Source organism: Astatotilapia calliptera, chromosome 7 (genome assembly GCF_964374335.1).
Source record: "Astatotilapia calliptera chromosome 7, fAstCal68.1, whole genome shotgun sequence".
NCBI lineage: Eukaryota > Metazoa > Chordata > Actinopteri > Cichliformes > Cichlidae > Astatotilapia > Astatotilapia calliptera.
The window spans coordinates 24,509,220-24,529,730 of NC_137428.1; the positions used below are offsets into that span (position 1 = coordinate 24,509,220).

General features: G+C 40.6%; 1 protein-coding gene across 3 annotated transcripts; it reads right to left on the minus strand.

Moving 5' to 3' along the window:
• Positions 1-438: 438 nt before the first annotated feature.
• On the minus strand, positions 439-19,388 carry ermp1 (endoplasmic reticulum metallopeptidase 1). Of its 3 annotated transcripts, none has more exons than XM_080304279.1 (16): positions 18,992-19,388; positions 16,787-17,091; positions 15,078-15,205; positions 14,847-14,952; positions 14,354-14,500; positions 13,798-13,890; positions 11,206-11,418; positions 10,654-10,874; positions 8,335-8,509; positions 7,301-7,491; positions 6,829-6,981; positions 5,747-5,949; positions 5,539-5,654; positions 5,140-5,303; positions 4,049-4,195; positions 439-571 (listed from the first exon to the last, which is right to left on the minus strand). In XM_080304279.1, the coding sequence occupies exons 1-16, from the start codon at positions 19,264-19,266 to the stop codon at positions 497-499; spliced, it is 2,712 nt and encodes a 903-aa protein (XP_080160405.1). In that variant the 5' UTR covers positions 19,267-19,388; the 3' UTR covers positions 439-496. The 3 variants fall into 3 exon arrangements, with proteins under 3 accessions (XP_080160405.1, XP_080160404.1, XP_026029582.1); XM_080304278.1 differs by lacking the exon at positions 439-571 and adding an exon at positions 2,578-2,762; XM_026173797.2 differs by lacking the exon at positions 439-571 and having other exon boundaries at positions 3,473-4,195.
• Between the last annotated feature and the right edge of the window lie 1,123 nt (positions 19,389-20,511).

The window sequence follows — 20,511 nt, forward strand, 5'->3', positions numbered from 1 at the left end:
GCTCAGTAAAACGTGGACAGCAGCTCCCTCCCACCTGTGTACAGTTTAAAAGTATTGCTCGTTTCCTCAGAGTCGAGATTTATTTCTGGGGCAGCAGACATCCTCAATGCAGTGTAAAGATACTCTCTTGTACATTCGCCTTTTCTACTTATATTTGGTTTTCTACTTCATTTTCCCCCCCTTGTACATATAGACCAATAAATTATTTTTAAAAGGTTTGTCTGCCTCTTTGACCTCCTTATTTTTAAAGCAACGCAGCAGCTGCAGACAAAGCAGCAACGTGTGTGTGTTTGGCTTTACATACTCTAGAAAAGAGCTCTTATATTAATGTTTGACACCAGAAAAAACAGAGTTAACTGACATATTAACATTACAACTCCATGAATATCACACGGGGGAATCTGCTGGCTTTAAATTGACTGTTTTGTTAAATTCACGTTTAAAAGACTGTTCTGGGTTTTATTCTTCGAGCTGTGGTGCCCTTGCAGTGTTTATATTAAAACATAATTGATATCTGTACATGCAGTTTTGAAGTAAGATCAGCAAGCAGGAGTGGTTGCATTTCCTCTGCCTGTAGAAAGAGAGCAGAGTTATTTTACTTATGCAAAAATTCTCATGGCCAAAATGTAATTTTTAGTTAAACAAGTGTCAAATGGTTGCCATGTCAGGGTCAGCTGTAACAGAACGGCAGGGATTTTGTTTGTATTGGTGATATACTTTACAGGCAGAAAATGGACATATTCACTCGACATAAAGTGACACTGATTGGTCAGTAGCCAGTTACCATGCCGATGTATCAAAGAAAAACCAGGCTTAACCCTGAAGTTACCTGGGTGAACATGAAACCCCGCCTCACCATGTAGCTGATATAGCTGATGATGTTAGTGTCCACGTCTGAAGAAGTGACACTTGCCAAGATTAAACGTAAGAAGCTTTTTAATTGCTGTACAAGTGTTAAATTAATTCAAACTTTTTGCATAATGTGAAATCATCCCGTAAATTGAATACATGGATACCCTGTTAACCAGACCCAATAATCCAAAGCTCAACAGTTCCAACTAAGAAAACAAAACTTCAAGGAAGAAGGTTAACGGTTATGTGACGGTCGTTAGAAAGAAAGAAAAAAAAAATCTGTCTTGTTAGAAATCAACTCTAAGAACAAAACTAGCAGTTACAGATGTGGATGAAAGGTCAATTTAAAGAAAGAAAAACCCCAAAACTTCAAATGTAATATTTTTAGATATCACATTAAGATATTTAAAAGTATCCCACAGTTAAAGAACGTATTTCTTGACTTGATATGGACTTCTAGACTGTTATGTGTGAAGAAGATAAAGTCCAAAATCTGAACTCACGCTCAACAAAAACGTTCAGTGAAGTGCCCGTCAGCCTCTCAGCCTACACTAGCTCACACTAACACATTAGTAATGCAAATCACTCACATCTGAAAAGGAGTGTGTATGAAGCTCTCGAACACTGGGAGTAACAGCAGTGTAGGGTGAGCCATTTCTCAGCCTTTCCCCGCTCTGCCCCTCTATTACAGCAGTACCTGCTCGGGACAAAATGAGACTTTTTACTGGTCTTAGTAAAGAAAAAAAATCCATCTTTCAGTCTGGAGCAGCAGGATCAAGTACAGAGTCGGCCGTCAGTGGACAGATCAGAAAAGACTGGACTTTTTTTTTTCCTCCCAGGTTTTAGTGCCGCACTCAAACTGCAGACACCCGAAACGTGAACACGGGTGAGGTGATGAACGTTATCATGAGGTAAATGGCAAAAAAAACTAAATGTATATAGGCATGGTACTTTAGTGAGAGCAAAAACTACATCACCACCAAGCAAAAATCTAATTTGTTTAAATCTTTGTCCTTTGAAGGAGCACCGAGGTCTCGCTGATCTTTGCAGGAATCAGCTGATGAGGTGAAAAAGTCCAAGCAGGCGCTTTCGCCTGCATCACACGGGCTTCCTCAGCAGGTGGAGTCGAAGCGCTTCAAGTGCCTGTCGTCAAAGTTAAGACTGAAATTTTTTTTCATTGCTATGAAACCAGTAAAAAGAAGTATCCTTTATCATTTGATCTGACCCGTGAGGCGACACGAACACAAACTCCACTCACGTGCTGAGATATAACTCCAGAATAGCTACAGAGTGGCTCAATGTGAATTTTATGACTTTAAAATAGTTTGACTTTCAAAAAAAAGAGCACAGTGGGACAATCTGCTGAAGGCTGTGATGGATGTTAGCAATCCACGGGCATGAAAACGCTTTGCAGTGTGGCACTTGATAGCTTTTAAGACCACTGAGATGTTTGTGTCCACAACAGTAAACGTTTTGTGCGTCTTTGGAAGCAAAACTTTAAGGCCTCCTTTCATTGTGATTTCTCGTTTTGTGGCAAACAGACAACATGGTTCACGGTGACACCTCGCTAGGTAGACTCGAGGCAGACGAAAGACTTGTTTCATTAGTCAACAACCCGATTCCACCTTTGACTCCTTTAAAGAGGAGTCAAACCTGGGGATGCAGGGAAGTCAGACTTTCTGAAAACACAGATATGGACATCTATAAATGGATGTAGCCCACAGATAAGAATGGTGACACTTTATAAACCATTTAAATAATCTCTCTTTTCAACATTAGTTAACTTTTGTTAGCTAAACCTCCTCTAAAGCTTTCCCACAGTAACATTCAATATGAAACTTATCTCGGTGTTGAGTTTGATCAGTCCGGAGGTAGTGGTAGTACCATGTGAAGCAGACTGTGGATGTGAGCTACAGAAAAAACAACAGCACAAATAAAACTGAGCCCTCTCCAGCAGCTGATTTTACATTCAAGAAAGGGAAAATCAAAAAGTGGGAATAAAAGCCAATCCCAGATTCCCGAGGTTTTCAGACGCCTTATATTGTCTGACCCACGACCCGGGAAGGCATTTCTTTTGCTTACAGATGCAATAAACAAAAGCAGAGGATCACATTTGAAAATCAATGAAGCAAAAGATTTGTTAAAGTCACTGCTGGAGACGGCTGGAAGCATAGTCAAGTTTTCCTTTTTTTCCCCCCTTGCTCTTAAAAAAGAAGAAGAAAAAAAAAGTGCAGTTATTACTACAGTAGGAACAAATGTGAAACGGATGCAAAGGTACACCCCCCTGTGGACTGGGGGGGTAATCCTGAACAATTTTAAACCCTAAAACAAAATTAAACTGCATAAACACGTGAAGTGAAATTACACTGCCCTCCGGATTTAACCACCACTTCCAGAACAGCTTGAATTCAGACATCTGTTTTCATTTAACAGTTTTCTGTCTGCACGCCATGTCCTCCGATAGTTTAAGCAGGCGTTACATTCCTCGTTAAAACGCGTGGCTCCAAAAATAAAAAAAAATAAAAATGAGTGGTCTTAGTAAAGAAGGGCAAGTCAGGAAATCAAACTATTAAAACAAGTGCAGGTTAATGACAAGTGACTTTCAAAGTATCCGGTTAAATTCAGAGGAGGAGAGAACAGGTTGAACTCATCCATCATGTGTTATTGCACCCTGCGATGCACAGCGCGGTTGGTAGACACATTTAATATGACAACGTTCAGAGTGGTTTTGCTGATAAAGAGCAGTGGAGGTAGCCGTGCGGTGTTATTTGCTCGGGAGGAACACTGGCGTTAGTGAGGAAGAGCGAGGGTGGATGTGAGCGAAAGGAAAAGCGAGTTACAGCAAGTAAAGCAAAAGGCACGATCGAACAAGTAGAGAACAGAAGAAAAAAAAAAAAAACTAACCCCTTCCTTTCACTAAGCCAGGAGTGAGCACAGCACCAAGCATCTCTCCTTGGTTAACTACAGTGCCTATTGACACAGTGGTGGGGGTCTCTCAGGCTGGCTGGGGTGGAGCTCGCATGTGTTGTGTGTGTTACAGTTTGAGTGAAAAGGCAGTGGGGTCACTCCTCTGTATTCTTCCTTGTAATCTCTTCTACATCTGTCTTGTGGAGCCCTGTAGGCCAAAGCTCTCCTCTGCAGCAGCCTCGTGGGATGTGTGACATCCTCAGTATCGGTACATGTCATAGGTACTGACCCAGGAAGAGGGAAAAGCCCACGTGGGGAACCTGTGAAGCATTTCCTCCAACCGAGCAGTCCTCTGGTCTTTCCCAAAGAAATAGTGGGAGGAGATGGCGACTGAGACGATCCCCTCGGGGCCAGATGGGTCAGGGTCTGCGGGAGGCTGACAAACAGAGGGACAGAAATAAAACAGCAGAAGAACCAAATAAGATTAGCAATGTATTAAGTCTGATTATGCTGCATGAGGAGTTTGTCTGAGCCACGAGGGGTTACGTGCAGCATTCATTGCAAATCGTGGCTCAGTCCCACTCATTTTAAAACATGGGCCACATGCAGCCGACTTTGATCTTAAGCAAGCGGAATCAGTGAAGCTGATCAGTAAAGCAGGGGAGCTCGTTATAGCTGCAAAAGTAAAACTGATGAAAACATAGTTCAAAGTCCAAAATTCTACATTTTTCTGATTCTGGCCCCCAGGCCTTATGTTTGGCCGTAAAAATAGGACAAAAACCTCGTGACTAGGAAAAATCTGTGGTTTCCCAGCAGTGTTTTTCACTTTCAGCAAACAACTGCAAGTAGTGGGGTGACCAGCTTCAGATGGCAACTGCACAGGTTGTCTCCAAATAATCATGGGTCTCACTGCTGGACTGACTTCAGTCACTCAGGTTTACAAATAATTACCATCGAATTTATAAATGAAGACAAATTGACAACATGTTGCAATTAAACAGTTAGTCATCTGTGACAAATTTATTTGCAATCCTGGGATTGGCTCAACTGGTTATATTGTGCTTGTATTAAACTTTACTAAAAATAAAGTTTCCAGTCATGTGTTATTTTGCACTCAAATTGCCATCCTGCAGCAACTATTCGTGGAGACATTTCTGTGTCAAATCCATGTGGCTGTGGCTGGACTCTGAATCTAACAAGTTAATGTGAATTCCTGTGTGTGTAGATGGCAACAGGTACATGAAATTTGCCTGTTTATCACAGTTAATTACTGTAATTTGCAAAACTATTGCAGGTAATTTTCGGTACAGACTGCTTGATGCGCCAAAGTCACTATGAAGATGGAAATAGGAAATGTAAATAAGAAGAAAAGGTCAGTACCTGTATTTCAAACCAGAAGGTCCATGTGGGGGCGTCAAGGCCATGTGAATAGAAGATAAAATATTCTCCGCTCAGGTCAAATCGAGGCGTCCCGTCACCGAAGGACCAGGTAGAGAGGCTGGCTCCTCGATGAGGCATTAGATACAAAGACATGTGGCTCGGGCCTGCATGAGACAGGAAGGTCAAGGGTGAAACACAAAGTGATACCTACAGCTACAAATCAACGCACAACACTCTCACATTCTTCACACATCCTGCACATGTGATCACATGCTCTTTAAAAATGGTCATCAATTTTCTGATTTACACCTGGTCCATGTTTTGGGTTTGCTCCTTCTGCTATCACTTGGTACTTCTTTAGATCCCCAAAATCTTAACCCTCTATTAGCTGCTCCTGACCTTTCACACTGAATGTCATCTTGATCGTTCCCCAGCTCGTCTCTTCTTTGGACAGCAGGCTGAACTCCACCGGAGAGCTCGGAGACACTTCCGGAGCGGGGAGGTACCAGTTCTTCCTGCAAACACACGGGAGCACTTGTGAAGTTCAAAGCATGACTGAAACAAGCATTTATTATGACACCAGAGGCATCAAAGCTACAAGGCTGACCTGCTGAGGAACTTGACAGGCAGGAACCAGGGATAACCACAGAAAGGTCGGTCCTCTCTGCAGCGGGTCCGAACCGTTTCGTTGATCTCGGGGATGTGGGGTGTGATGTGCTGCATGCCCGTGTAGTCAAAGCTGTTTATCCACAGACCTGAGTCTCGGCTCTCCACTTCTCCCTGGAGATTGTGGAAGGTCCGTGTTGTATGCTGCAGGGAGAGTAACAGGAAAAGAAAAACAACGAAGTTCTTTGATGTTAACATGTTCTCTTTTCTTTCACGTGCTTTGTGCTACATCTGTTTAGCTGGAATGACTCAATGTAAATTACATACGTGAGCACATCAAGGAGGGAAATATAATAATAAAAGATGACAGAATTATTTTCATGTTTAAGAAACACAATTTAACACGTCAAGAACACTCGAGGAGTTAGGCTCCTCGAGACTGTTTACAACTCGAAGGATTTACACCGAGGTGCAAACGGGCAGGTTGCACTCAAGAACAAGAAGGCCAGATTAGACTGTCATACAAGATCTAAAAGAGGCTGCACAGTTCTGGAAAAATTATTGGGACAGATGAAACCAAAATGGACATGTGCTGGAATGAATAGCGGAGAATATTATGGAGAAGAGAAACAGCTCATGATCTGAATCATACCACGTTATCATTTAACTGTGGTGGAGGTAACACTATGGCATAAGCAGGTATTGCAGCCAGTGGACATTGGTTTCTTGAGGGTGTGACTGCTGATAGAAGCAGCAGAATGAATTGTGCAGTGTACGGGACTATGAGCTCAGCTCAGATTCAGCCAAATGCTGCAAAACTGATCAGACCGTACTTTAATTCAAGGGTTTCAAGCTCCTGCCACTCATTTAGAAATGTCTTCTCGCATCATTTTCATTTCAAACCGAGTCACTCAGACCTCAAACGTCATGCAATGGACAGGCCAGAGCTTTAGGTTTTGGCCGTTATGAATACATTTACTGGTTTTGACTTCTTGCAGATCCAGTTTCTCTTTTTCTTACATACTGTATCTGTATCATTTTTGTGTATATTTGTGTTTTTGTGTGCATGTTATGAATTTCAACCTGCAGGAAAACTCTCTTTGGTCGCGGACTGTCTAGATCGCCCGAGTAAGGAAAGAAGAGGCCACAGGACACCAACAGGAACATGATGGTGAAGACGAACCCAAGACCTGCCATGATCCGCTTAGTGCTACGCACCAAGTAGATAAAATGCAGCTGACAAAGACATGAGCATGTGTTACTAAACAGCAGAAGGAACGGGCATTTGAAAATACAACTAAGGTGGCACAAAATACCTGATTCTCCAACACATTTTCTAAATTAAATTCACTTCTGCCAATTATACTCCATACTATACGTATATTTCCTTCTGTATCTGGTTTGAAAATAAACTCACTACTACTACCAGATTAATCAAAACAATTCTTTAGTCAAGTATATTCTGTCTAATTCAAAATGGGATTTCTCTGTTTCTTCTGCTTAATAAAAATCCTGATTTTCTTCTCACTCCTATATACAATGTAGAAATACTCACAAAAAAGGAGGAGAGGAAGATGGTTGCCAGAGTGACTAAGGAGGCCAGCACCACCTCGGGGGGTATCTCTGTGCCACTCCGCCCCATGATGGGAGTGAAAATCTCAAACACCACCCAGATGAGAAACATGAAGTGCACATATGGCAACGCCAGGCCCAGCAGGTACAGCACGCAGTACTTCGCTGATGCTCCTGGAGAAAAAAAGAAATCTTTGTCAGGTATAACTGAGCCAGAGACACACACACACACACACACACACACTGGATTCTCGTAGCTGCCCCCAAATCCATCTTAAAGAGAAAAGCGTTTATACAGTCTTCAAAGTTTAACATCTAAACACTACAACTCAAATGTGATTCCAGTCCTGTTTTCTGCTGTGCAAGCAGAAGAAAACAACATGCTTTGCAGTGAGTTTTGCAGATTCAGTGAATGTGTGCCTTATTTCCTGCCTACAATATATTTAGAAAAACATTTCGCTGAACTCTGCTGCTGCTACTTAAGATTTGTCTGTTGCTGCATGATCCATCCATCATATTGTTACTATTTATCCAGCGACTTAATCATTTAGGATCCAATCCGGAACCCTTTTGATCACTTGGGGGCAAAAAAACAACAACAACAACAACAAAAAACACCTCTTTGATACATATCTATCTTTTGTGTGTATTTTTCAAAAGACATAAGATAGTCTGATAAGAACTTTAAGCATACACAGGCCTTTGGTCAAGAGCACAATAGGAGCTAGAAAGGAAGAGGGTTCACCTTTATTTCATGGAGTTACTTTGACTATTTCTGTGATAACACAATCGTCTAAAATAGCCTGATAAGATTAGAGTACAATGAGAGGATGCTAGCTTCATCTTACTGCTAAGAGAGCTTATAAAGAGCAGGTATGAGCATATACATAATTTACTCTTGTGACTCTAGAAAAAGTATTAATAATTAACCAACCGTCCTTACTTTCAACAGTTTTTAGTACCCTGTGCTTCATTCAATCATGGTAAACAAGGTCGACTTTGAGATCAAGTCTTTACCTCTGTGTTTGAATTCTTTTGCCAGCAGCAGTCTGGTGGCCAGGGGGAAAGCCACCATTAGCATGGGCGCGTAGGCCGAACACAGGCCATGTTGGGTCAACCACACCAGGCTGCAACACCACAGCAGCAAGCTCACGTCAAAGTAAAGGTCACCCAGCTCTACCAGGCGGACGCCCTGTGAGGAAAACATACATACTCAACATACAGGAAATGTGCAGGGGAAGGTGTGTGATGCTTTGACAGATGAGGATTTAACCTGTAAGTATGAAAATCTAATTGTTGTTTTGCAAAACAACCACAACAACAGCAAAACAAATACAGAGAAGTTCATCATACTAATCAGAACTTTTGGGGGGATATCAGTAACAAATTAATGTCACTAATATACTCACCTGCCCCATAGATTAGGCATAACAATCAATGGATTCATTTAAAAGTGTCAAACTTTCAAACTGCAAACAACTGACTGCCGAGGCTTTTGGTCTGCTGTCAAGTTTCAGTTCACACGATTTAATGGTGAAATAGTACATAGGGGTTCTTATTTGGGTGAAATGTGAGTGCTGGGCTCTTCTTACATAAACTGCAAATAAGATCATCAACTCATCTATGTGGATAAAAAACAAGAAATAACTTCCACGGCTTTATCCCGAAATCACAACTGTAAACTAAAAGGAGGATAAAACAACTTAAGAAAATGACAATCACTACAACTATAACTTGTATAAGTTTAATTTGAGGACTAATAATTTCTTTACTCTCTGTCCTTGGAGCAAGACATTTTTCTTGCAGAATATACCATTCAGGATTAGAGTAAGGAAACATGCCGTTCTCTCAATAGTCATGTTGTTTCACTGAAGCGTTATGTAATCTGGGACAAAGGTTAGTCTGTGTCCTTACTGGAAAATGGCCATGATAAGATGCAGTTCACATTGTGGTAAGCTGAGGCTCCAGATCTAAATCAATTCAGTGCAGCTCTTTCAGCTTTAAATTAGTGCTCGTATTTGATAAATATCACACATACAATACGCCCATTCAATTTCAACCATCTGTTTCTACAAAGTATTCAACGACTTACCAAAGAAACCTATAACACTCTCTTTTAAAGCATGTGAGAAATGGATTTTGCTTTTATGACAGAGGTGCTAACATCTAAGAGCTGAATGAAAGCCTATTGAAAACCACAGTGAGAGAGATCAAATCTGGTAAATGTACATGTGAGGCACAAAGGACAGTCTGTCTCACATTTCTACAGTTTTATAACCACACACAGGCAACTGTCAGCAGTTTACCGAGTCATCATGACGCATCAGTCACAGTGAAATACTGTAATATCCACTTTACTACAATCAGAAAACAATCAATAAGAATAATTTAAGACCGATTTGAACTCTACAATCACCGTCCAATTTTTAGGTAGACTTTGCTAGGACTGGGTTAGACCCTTTTCTCTTAATTCTTTGTAGAACAAATTGAACAATGTGCTGGAAACACAGATTTTGGTCCATACAGACATGACAGCATCACACAGTTGCTGCAGATTAGTCAGCCTTTCATCCATAATGTCAATCTCCCATTCCACCATACCCCGCATGTGCTCAGTTGGTACTAAGGAGCACATAGTGTGCCAATAAAATATACTCCAGACAATTTCACTGCCACCTGCCTGAAATGTTCATCCAAGACTAGATGGATGCTTTCATACCAAATTCAAACTCTACTATCTGAAAGTTACATGGGAAATTTAGGCTAATCAGCCTATTCAACATTTTTTCCAACCTTCTGCTGTCCAGTTTTGAACTGTAGCCTCAGTTTTCTGTTCTAAACTGAGAGGAGTGACTTCTGACCATTCTCTCTAAACTCTGGAGATCCCAGTAGATCAGACTGCCGGCAACTGTGCCACATCCAAGGTCACATAAATCACCCTTCTTCCCCATTCTGAGGCTCACTTTGAACATTAGCATGTTGTCTGCAATATGGTTGGCTGATTAGACATTTGTCTTAATAAGCAGTTGAACAGGTGCAACTAACAAATTTAAAGAATAAAGATACTTTTTCCAACTTTAACACAACAAATAGTCCAAAATTTGTCTGTGACAATTCATTTTTCCTATTCATCAAATATAAGTGGGTTTTAGAAAGAAGCCACATCTTTGACAGTGATGCATAAAGTCACTTTTACCATACAATCAGACAATGCTCCTAAAAGGTTTAACAGTACATTTCACATTCAGTGTTACTGCTACTGTTAATCATGTCCGGCCACTCGGTCTCTGCTTGAAATTTACTGGAAGCTCTATATTTAAAACTCCACTCACTCACCCCGTAGTACAGGTTCTTGGCCAGTGTGTGTATAAGTATCATCTTGCCAGTGGCTGCAGCTCCATACAGGCAGACTGAGGCATAGAAGTGGTTGTACCAAAACATGGAGCGGCCCAACAGAGTGACAAGCAGGGCCACAATCAGCACCGACAACAGGGTGACAAACCAGCTGAGCAATGCTACACCTGTGGCGCAGGCCAGGTCTCGAACATAGCGCCCACCTTGGAGACACAGAGACAAGTGACCAATTAAGCCAATAAATTAGGATTTTACCAATTTATTCTGCAGATCCACAAGAGCTCATCAAAGCTATTTGTTCTAAATATTAAAACTGCAACATATCATTAAAATATACGCAGCTTGGGGCCATTAATGCAAATGAATGAAAGCATTTCATGTTCATTACTTTTCTGGTAAGTGATGTAACCCCAAACCTTAATGATCAATTTCTTAGAAAATGACCTCTTCAAGGACTACCTTGCCCCCTAGTCAGAATCCTTGATTTAAAGACCAATCAGTAACAAGGATTAAGTGCAGGAAATGGTGACCTACCTCCATGGCCAGGCATTGAGGCTTTCTTGGCCAGGTAGAGGAACGTAGCTGTGGCCACCATGTAGTTGAGGATAGTGCCAACACGAGCTGGGTAAGCTACCACAATTACACCTAGCAGGTCAAAAAACACCATATTGCCATGGCGGTACTCTGAGGAATCAGCCAACTTTTCTGACATTGCCAGATACTTCAGAACGGCCAGGATGTTGTCACCTGAAAACAGGACGTAAATAAGGAGTTAAAGACAGTCAAAGCTTCAGTGCATTTACTCCATAAAGAACAGTGTGCATCATCTGGGCAGCCTGCCATATACAATCAAGTTATCCAGACAGTAAATGACAACAGAATAAGAGGAACTGGGAGGTTTAGTCAATAGAGGTTTAGAGTTTCCACCACTTGTGATTTTATCCTACATACGGGGAAGTAAACAGATTATATGACTGAATATGAAAGTGATAACCTCATATGACTAAAAGGATCATCCTTTACAGAGCTGACATGTCACATGCATTACACCTGTTACTGTTGACTGAGCAGAAAAGGCTACAAAGAGGGTGGCCTGTTAAATGGCACTATATTGGTAAATTACAGCCCCCAACACATGCAGATGACTACTGCGACCTCTTACACAAACAATAATATTGTAAAAACCTATTAAACACACATATACTGTTTTACTCACAGAAGAGTTTTCCCCCCATGACAGGACATGTAAGAGAGGATGATAGGATCTGACAGATAAGGACAGTACTCAGTGGTGTGTGTGTGTGTGTGTGTGTGTACAAATCTTATTTACAGCTGTACACAAGTTTACGGGGCACCAAGGGCTTTCTGTTTAAATTGACTCCAAATATGAAGTTCAGCTCAGATCAGAAATCTGATTACAGGAAGGAACAGCAAGAGCGAGCTATACAGTGGATATAAAAAAAATACTGCCAGCGCTACCCATCAGCCTCGTAGTAGATACACCTATGGTATCAATTTAAAAATCCTGTTGCCTTATGAGCACAGCCTTAAACTAAGACTTTATTGAAGCACCTTTTGATTTTATCACAGCATACCATTCGTCAACATGGCATGTCTTGACTTGGGAACAGTTGCCTATGCTTCCTTGCAAACACACTCCAAATGTGTCAGATCTGAGTTGTTCTACACAGCCCTCTTCAGGTCACCCCACAAATATTCTACTGAAAACCTAAAAAACCCCAAACTTTAATTTCCTTCTGTTGAATCCATTATTTTGTTGATTTGGATGTATGCTTGTCCCTCCACCTTTACGAAAGCCCCAGTTCAATCTGGAATGGCCCAACAAGAGTCCAGATGTAAATCCTTAAAAATGTGTGGGATGACCTGAAGGGAGCTGTGCACAAGTGCTATCTGATAGATTTGCAGCACTTGTCTGAGGAAGAGTGGGCAAATCAAGTCAAGATGTGCCATGCTACCCAAATCTCCCCTTGTGGACAATTAAAGGATTATTCTATTCTGCTAGTAGAGTCCTACTCAAGAATACTGAATGCACTCATTTTCACAGGTTGTAGGTCACATAAAAAGCGGGAAACGTTTTGAAATGACTCACTGTCGTCCCGTATTTTAACATCACAAAAACTTGGCATTTTTACAGGGGTGTGTAAACTTGTTTTCAATCCACTGCAGCAAAACAAAAAAACAAAAACAGTTTTGTTTTTTTTCCTCTGTACTACTGTACTATACTACCTCCATATCTGCACAGTTAATGGCACAAAAACACAAGGCAAGACAAAGCTCCATTGTTCTTCCGCCTGGTAGCTTTGCTGTGGCCAAAACAACACTGCACAATCAAGATTTTGTACAAAGTTCACTGCTTGCAATTTGCTCACATCTTTCTATTTTCTGTTTCTATCACAAAGCCAACACTGATGGTAATGATAAGATCCATTTTATAAACATGGCAACATGCTCTTTTTAGAAAAACATCTCACATATAATCTCTACAAGAGATCCACGCTGCGTTTGCTTTTAACAAAAGTGAATCGCTTGCTCCGCTTAGACCAAACCGAGAGACAGATTTTTACGCAGAGGCCAAAGGGTGTATTCATCACAAGCTTCAAAAGAGCAGAACTGCTGATAGATCCTCGCCTTCCGTGCTGTGTCCTACTCTCCACCTTACAGCACTTTTCTGCCCTCTTCTTTACAGGCTAAAAATACCTTCTGCCTCCGTCTGAAATCTCACTTTCTCTCTCTAATAATTCATGCCTTTAATGGGGAGTTGCTGCACACAGAAGAACAGAAGGGTGATGTCCAGTAGTTCCTGAGGGAGAGAGGAAAGATGCCAACTGATGCCAAGGTTTTTAGTGCTGTCTGACTGGATTCTCTGCTAAGCTAAGCAAAATTATTCAGCAACGCAGAAGCACAAGGGGCAGCAGTCTGTGACTGCCGCTGTATGTGTGCATATTTAAGTCCTCAGACAGACTGGTGGACAAAGGACAAATGCACAGCAGGTGTCTGTAACAGAAAAATGGTGCTGGAGTGACAGCTCTCACATATTTGCAATGAGTCTTGAATAAAAGCGTAATAAATATTTGAGCATGGAAGCATATGAGGTCCGCTGCTTACCCGCTCTCTGTATCGAGTCTGTTAGGATCCTGTTAGCTGTATCGTACTTGGTGTGGTAGATGAAGCCGTTTTCAATGAAAGCCAGATCAATGCCTGCAAAAAAATATATTAAACCAGAACGCCAGTAATGGAAAAGCTCATCCAATTCACAGGTTACTGTAACGTGTGAAGCACAGAAAAAAAAGTGATACATTTCATTGTCAGTGGTTCTACTACGCAAACTAGCAAGTATTAAAATTCTCAGAGAAGTCAAGGAGGCTCGAAAACTCACATCCCAAAAATCTGATTTCAAGAAGAATAGGGATTCTTTTGAAAACTCATAACACAGGAAATATGACCTTAAGCATAATTTAGGTGAAGACCAATTGAGTGGATCATTGTGTGCAAGCTACACTAAATTCTGACCAGAGCAGCGGGTCAGGAAGCACATCCTTCCTAACATTCTTTTAAAAAAGCATAATAAAGTAATGTTTAGCTATAAACATATTCTGCAAAGAAAACTTGCATATTTTCCTTATTGGCTTCTGTTATGTAGTGTAAGAATCGGTGGACTTACCTGGGATGTTACCAAAGTCCCTAAATATGCGGAAGTCCGTATCTGAGGGAATGACACCACTCTGAAAGACCTCCTGGCCGACCACAGAGGCGAAGGGGTGTTTGGCTGCATGCACGTAGGCTTGGACCAGCCACGGGTTCTCTGGACCTTTAAGGGAGAAGAGGCTGCTGAAATATTTTAGATACCTGACAATTAGCCTTGATTCCTAAATTTTGTCATACAGATTCATCCTTTTGTAGACAAAGATATATCATCAAAGTTATTTATCCCCTCGCCTCCACCATTTTTAAACCTGCCTGCTTGTATTTTGGTATTGTAAACATTTAAGTCTCTTTAAAGTACTAAACAAAGGAACAGTAGTTGACTGCTTTAACTGGAGAACCTGCAATGCTTTTTTGCATGCTATAGATGGTAGGCTGCACACACAAACACCAAAAAAAGGCATCATAACAAACAAACAAGGCTAATTCCTCAAAGTAGTACGTTACAGTACCTGTCTGGAAAACAACCTCCTTGCCACCAACACCTGCAGCCTCCAAATTAATGAAGGCTCGCACCTGCTTGGCCCATGGGTGCTGGGTAATGAAACCATGACTGGCCTAAAGGAGAGTGTGGGGATCCAGAGAGACAAAGAGAGAAACAACAAAAAGAGATACAAATTAAACAAAATGACACCAATTCTCCTTACAGGCTAGTTTAACATCCCACCAAATGTTCTTTTTACCTGCAGTACATTTTCCTCTGCCCCGTTAAACAGGAAGATGACGCCGTGGTTAAGAGGAGTTGACTGGTTGGCCAGAGAATGGAGGACTTCCAGCATCACTGCACAGCTCACTGCATCATCACTGGCACCTAAGACAGAGAAACTGTCTTAGACAGAGAGCAGTGTGTCACGAATACCAATCGTGGGCTTCTAGTTTACTAAAACATTAGTGAGAGCAACAGAAATCAGTCTTAACCTGCTATTTACATTCAGAGAAATGCAATTAACATCCATCTGTCCTTACCTAGCAAAATAATGCGAGATAACAAAACACAGATGGTAGAAATAAAGCTCTAAATTATGAAGTGTAGAGAATAGGCCCTGTGTGAAGGAACATGTGACTACTTGATTACCAAAAAAAAAAAAAAAAAAAAACTTCCACCACTCCTGGTGAGAGAATAAAGAAAAAGGGGCACCAATGAGACAAAAAGAAAGGAGCATGTGATACAGAAAGATTACACAGCTCAGCAGTGAAAATATACCAAAGTAAGGAAAATATGACCTGCAGATCAGAGGGGCAAACTCAGACATCATGTGCTCTGGCTTTCTACACTCAGTGAGTTCATGAGGTAGGGGTGGGGGCTTGTTCACCCTGTGTCTGCATACCATCCACATATGACAGTAGCATATTAATAGTTTTCTCTCACCATAAGACTTCAGAATGCATGCATCTGTGCAGGTTAGCTTTAAACAGGAAAAAAGTATTTTGAATTAACTTATGAGTTTCTTACCAAGTCCTGCCTGCTTTTATTCTTTGTTTTTCCATAAACAAACGTTAAGAATTCCAAGAAATCAAAGGCTTGGCAAGCACCGGGGGATGTGAAAATATATGTGTATCTTTTGGATCAATTTCCTTTTACCAGTGTAGCTGTGTGTAACGCATATGTGTGTGTGAGAATGAGAGCTGGGAAAACATGCCTACCCACAAGGCTCGAGGGTGTAGAGTTAAAAAAAAAACAACAACAAAAAAAACTGCTGAATTAAAACCAGACTAAAGCACAATGGCTGCACACTGCAATGTGCTACATATTTAAACCAAGCAGGGAAAAGAAAAGTTTACAATTCATCCTGTAGGGACTATAAATAATGATGATTGTTGTTAAGAGTTTATGTACATCAGCGACATTATTTAATGTGTTTATAGATCAGATTCTTTATAGATATATCTGTGCCACTTTTACAATTGGGGCGGGGAGGGGGAGGGGGTGTTTAACTAAATTTTAAGTATCAAAGAAACTATTTTATGACACAGTTTTAAAACGGAGTAGAAATAAAGCTCTCATGCACATGTTCTTGCATGCAACTCAGGCGTGCAAAAGCTCCACTGCAATGACTGGTTTTTTTAACCAAATGTCACTCAAAAAAATTAAAAACACAAAGTGGTTTTCTAAATGTGTCACTCTAACTACAAATGACAGCAAATCAAGGTGATCAAAGTCAGTCTGATGAGCTCCATCCTCTGGAGACCATAAATAGTACAAAAGAGCACTTGCAGTACAACAACAGATTTAAGAAGATGTTTTTATAAAATGCACAGAATTTGCTGTTGACATGGTCTCCAGGTGTTAATTTGCAAGGTGTGGACTATAAATAAAACAAACACCACCACACTCAGGGTTTCACCCTCACGGAGGCATGTCTGTTCAAATGAGTAATTAATTTGTTTTTACCTGGACTGTTGGCCACTGTGTCAAAGTGGCAGTTGGCGAGCATGAGGTGCTGCGCGCCACCCTTGGGCTCCAGCCTAACGGCAATGTTGGTGATGTGATCATAGAAGCTAGTGAAGCCTCCGAGGAAATCAATGGAGAAGGTCCCAGTGGGACGCTGAATATCAATCGAGAGTTGATGAGGGCCTGCGGCGGTCTCGACCTGGATGTCCTCGATTTGCTTCAACAGGTATCCCACTGTCAGGACCTCATTCTCCTGGCTGCCCACAGGCCGAGGGCCAGCACTAGTAATCTGCTCCAAGTGCTGCCTAGATTGAGAGGTGAGAGAAAAGGACAAAGAGAGAAAGAAAAATAACCTGCCATGTTTACTGTGAAACATCAGTAAATCAAGGTGACTTGTCCCAACAGATCTGAGCATAGCTCATCAATTTAACAGTCATGTAATTACAGAGTCTGATTGAATGCCACTGTGCATGTGTAGACAAAGCATCAACAAAGTTTCAAAAAACTTAAAATATATTAAATGCATGTCCTGAAGACATGAGTGAACTCACTGACATGGCCTGTAAGAGAAACAACGAGGCTTAAACTTTTTTGTGTTAGACAGTGAACTGGCTGCTGGCTTTGCTGATTAACAAAATATTTGTACAAGTACTTTAACCCAAGTGTTGTGGGGCTAAACAAGGTTGTATATGACAAACAATGTTAGATCATACTTTACTGTAATTGTGTCTCCAAAGAGGCAGCTTTTCATAACATATATGGGGGGGAACTGCTTTAAATCTACAAATTTAACTGTAAAAGATTACAAGTTTCACCCTTCTTGTCTTGCTTTCTACTGAAAAGTGATTGAATACATGCAGAACAAGACTTGGAAACTGAATTGAGCAATCTTCAGTATTTCCTGAAGCATTGTACACAAGACATTTTTAAGGAAGCAAGACAATTGATCAAAGCTTAAGAGTGAGGTCTGGGGATTGGAGAACAGTGATATTGCCTTAGGAGGTGCTTACTCCCTTTCTTTCTCTTTAGAAGAAAACTGCTGTTTGCTTTTAGAGATACTAAAATACAGCAGTGGTTACTGATACTTAAAACAAATGAACTGTGCCTGATATCAAACCACGACCTCTAAAGTCATGTGTTGTAGTCCAGCTGTTATCCGTATAGATTAAAAACCAATCTCCTGCTCAATTTGGTTTTCTTGTAGCCAGTGTGGCACCACATGATATTTCAGAAATCTAAAGTGCTGCTTTCACTCAATTTTTCAATGACCTACTGCAAAGTCTGGATTTGTGGGCGACAGACACAGAGCTCAGAGCTCTAATCAGTTCAAATGCAGCTTGTCTCACTCATTTATAGAGCAATGAGCCAAAAGATGGCAAATCCAGCTGCTCTGCACTTTCAGCAGCTCAGCAGACCTCAGATTCAATGCTATAATCCCTGCAGCCCTCTGTTACGCCATGAAACTGAATGAACTTTTAATCTGAAATTTCTACAGTCTTTTACAGGGACAAGATGTGTGATGTTTATTATGATCCCTCTTACTGTATTTGAACATTTATTCGATTTTTTTCTGTGTTTTATAAAATGTCAGGGTTGATAAGTAGGATAGCTCCTGATGCTTACTGTCACTGATCAATATGGTGATTTCTTCTTCTTCTCCTCCTCCTGTTTGTTAATAATGTAATCTAACAAAAGCCCTGCTCCCAAAGGTGTCTTTTCTGTCTCCCACTACAATAAGAGAACTAACTACATGTACATGCTACCGCTATGCTCACGTGCTTTAAATCCGCATTTCCTGTTTCTCAACCGGTCCTTTAAAACCCTTTGTCGTGTATTTGCATTGGAAATGCACCAAATAAAAAACTTACTGTGTGCTACCGTATATAAATAAACACCTACTTTTTTAACATCTGACGGCTTTCAGAATTAGGACTTAGACAGTAAATTTGTTATTCATCTACCCAGGGATGGTTTTAAAAGGCTTAGGGGAGGAATAATGGTTAACTACATCAGATTAGTCCTAATAGTCGCTGCACCTATCCTCTCCTGAGACTGGCACCTGTCCGCTTCGCGGCTTAGGTTGAAGGTAAAGGTGGAGATGGAGCGGAACAGGCAGTGGTTTCTGGGCAGGTCTCTTTCTCAACAAAAGAAAGATTAACCGGGCCAACACCTAGAGAATAAAACTGGTCTTATCGTAAAACTCACCTGGCTCTCACTGCGTTGAACTCGCCCGTCGGTTTTCCAATGACAAGCTGCTGCAAAGACAAGTGAACGAGTGCCCACAACACCAAAATAAACACAGAGACCAGGGAAGCTGCGAGCCCTTCTCGCAGCAGGTAAAGGTTCACTTCGGGCTTCCTCTTCGGCTCACCGTTGTAGCCGTTGTTCTCGCAGCGGTCCTGGGCTCCGTTATTATCCTGAGCGACGTATTGTTGAGTCCCGAAGGGTTTTATTCTCCGGACAGTGGTGTCGCCCTCCATTTCTAAGCCAGCGGTACATCAGCTGCAAGCGTCGCTCTCGGTCTTCGCCTTTTTCTTTTTCTTTTTTTCCTCCTCTCTTCGGACGACAAACGGATCGCGCAGAGGGACAAACTTGAATGAGAGGGCGGGAGGAGGAGGGAAATCAGAAGAGATTTGTCGAAACGTTATGCAAATTAAGTTACATTTCTGTGCTTACTAGGACTTAAAAACCACATAAATATATATTTATTTATATTTGATTTAAAAACGTTTTCTTTTTTTACTGACTTCGTCCGAAAATAAGGTTTCATAAAGCTTTTATTCCCCCCTTTGAAGTTATGCTTCTACCACCTCCATCTCGGTTGTTTAAATTTCCCAGGATTCGATTAAAGATTCTCAGAGTACCATATCTTTTTCTTAAAATTACTAATATAAAAGAGATATCGGGGAAAGACAAAAAAACGTGAATTATTCCTTTAAAATGAACTCAATGAACCCCCTGTGCAAGGTAAAGCTTTATATACACTTCAGTTCAGTTAACATTTATGAGACTAAAATATTTAAGTATAATTTCCTGAAGAAAAAAAATAGATAGACAGATAGATAGATACGTAGACGTAGACCTCTGACGTAGACCAGATTTATTTTCAGTTCATTTTTCTGTTTAATTGTTGTTGTTTTCTGTTTTTTAATCTAAAATATTATTCCATAAAATACTGAAAATAAAAAAGTGTCAATTAAATACATTGTCTCTCTTACCATTGTAGTTTATTGTAAGGGGATTACCCTTACAATAAACTACAGTGGTTAACAGATTTATTAGACTATACCACCCAGAGTAAAGTTTACGTGAGAGTTGCCCTAATATTAACAGTATTGCTAATCACTAAAATCATATTTTGTGTTTCTGTAATGGTTAATACACAAGTATGCACTAGATCTCTATTTAAATATTAATATTTCTATTTTATTGCTAAAATATTTTGATTGTCACCCGTGAATTTTCTAATTTTAAGATTATAAATTGAAGTTGTATACTTCATGAACAGAAAACTTTGTTTTTAGTGGTTGAAAGTTCACAACATTATGATAAAAATTCATGTTTTTAACAGGTGTTCTAATAAATTTCCTAAGTGCTGCAAATATGTTTTATAACTAAGTTCAGTGTGTGAAAATTAGGTGTGGTCATTCTTGTGTTTTGGGAGTATAGCTTCACTGTGTTTTTGAGGCTGTTATGAGGCGTGTTGTAGTGCAGATGGAACTGAA

Excerpts from the sequence above, each read along its gene's own strand:
- ermp1 (XM_080304278.1), bottom strand. The coding sequence starts at position 19,266 with ATGGAGGGCGACACCACTGTCCGGAGAATAAAACCCTTCGGGACTCAA. Across the intron at positions 15,206-16,786 it reads CACAGTGGCCAACAGTCCAG|GTGCCAGTGATGATGCAGTG; the intron begins GTAAAAACAAAT and ends TCTCTGTCTTAG. Across the intron at positions 11,419-13,797 it reads AGACTCGATACAGAGAGCGG|GTGACAACATCCTGGCCGTT; the intron begins GTAAGCAGCGGA and ends TCCTGTTTTCAG.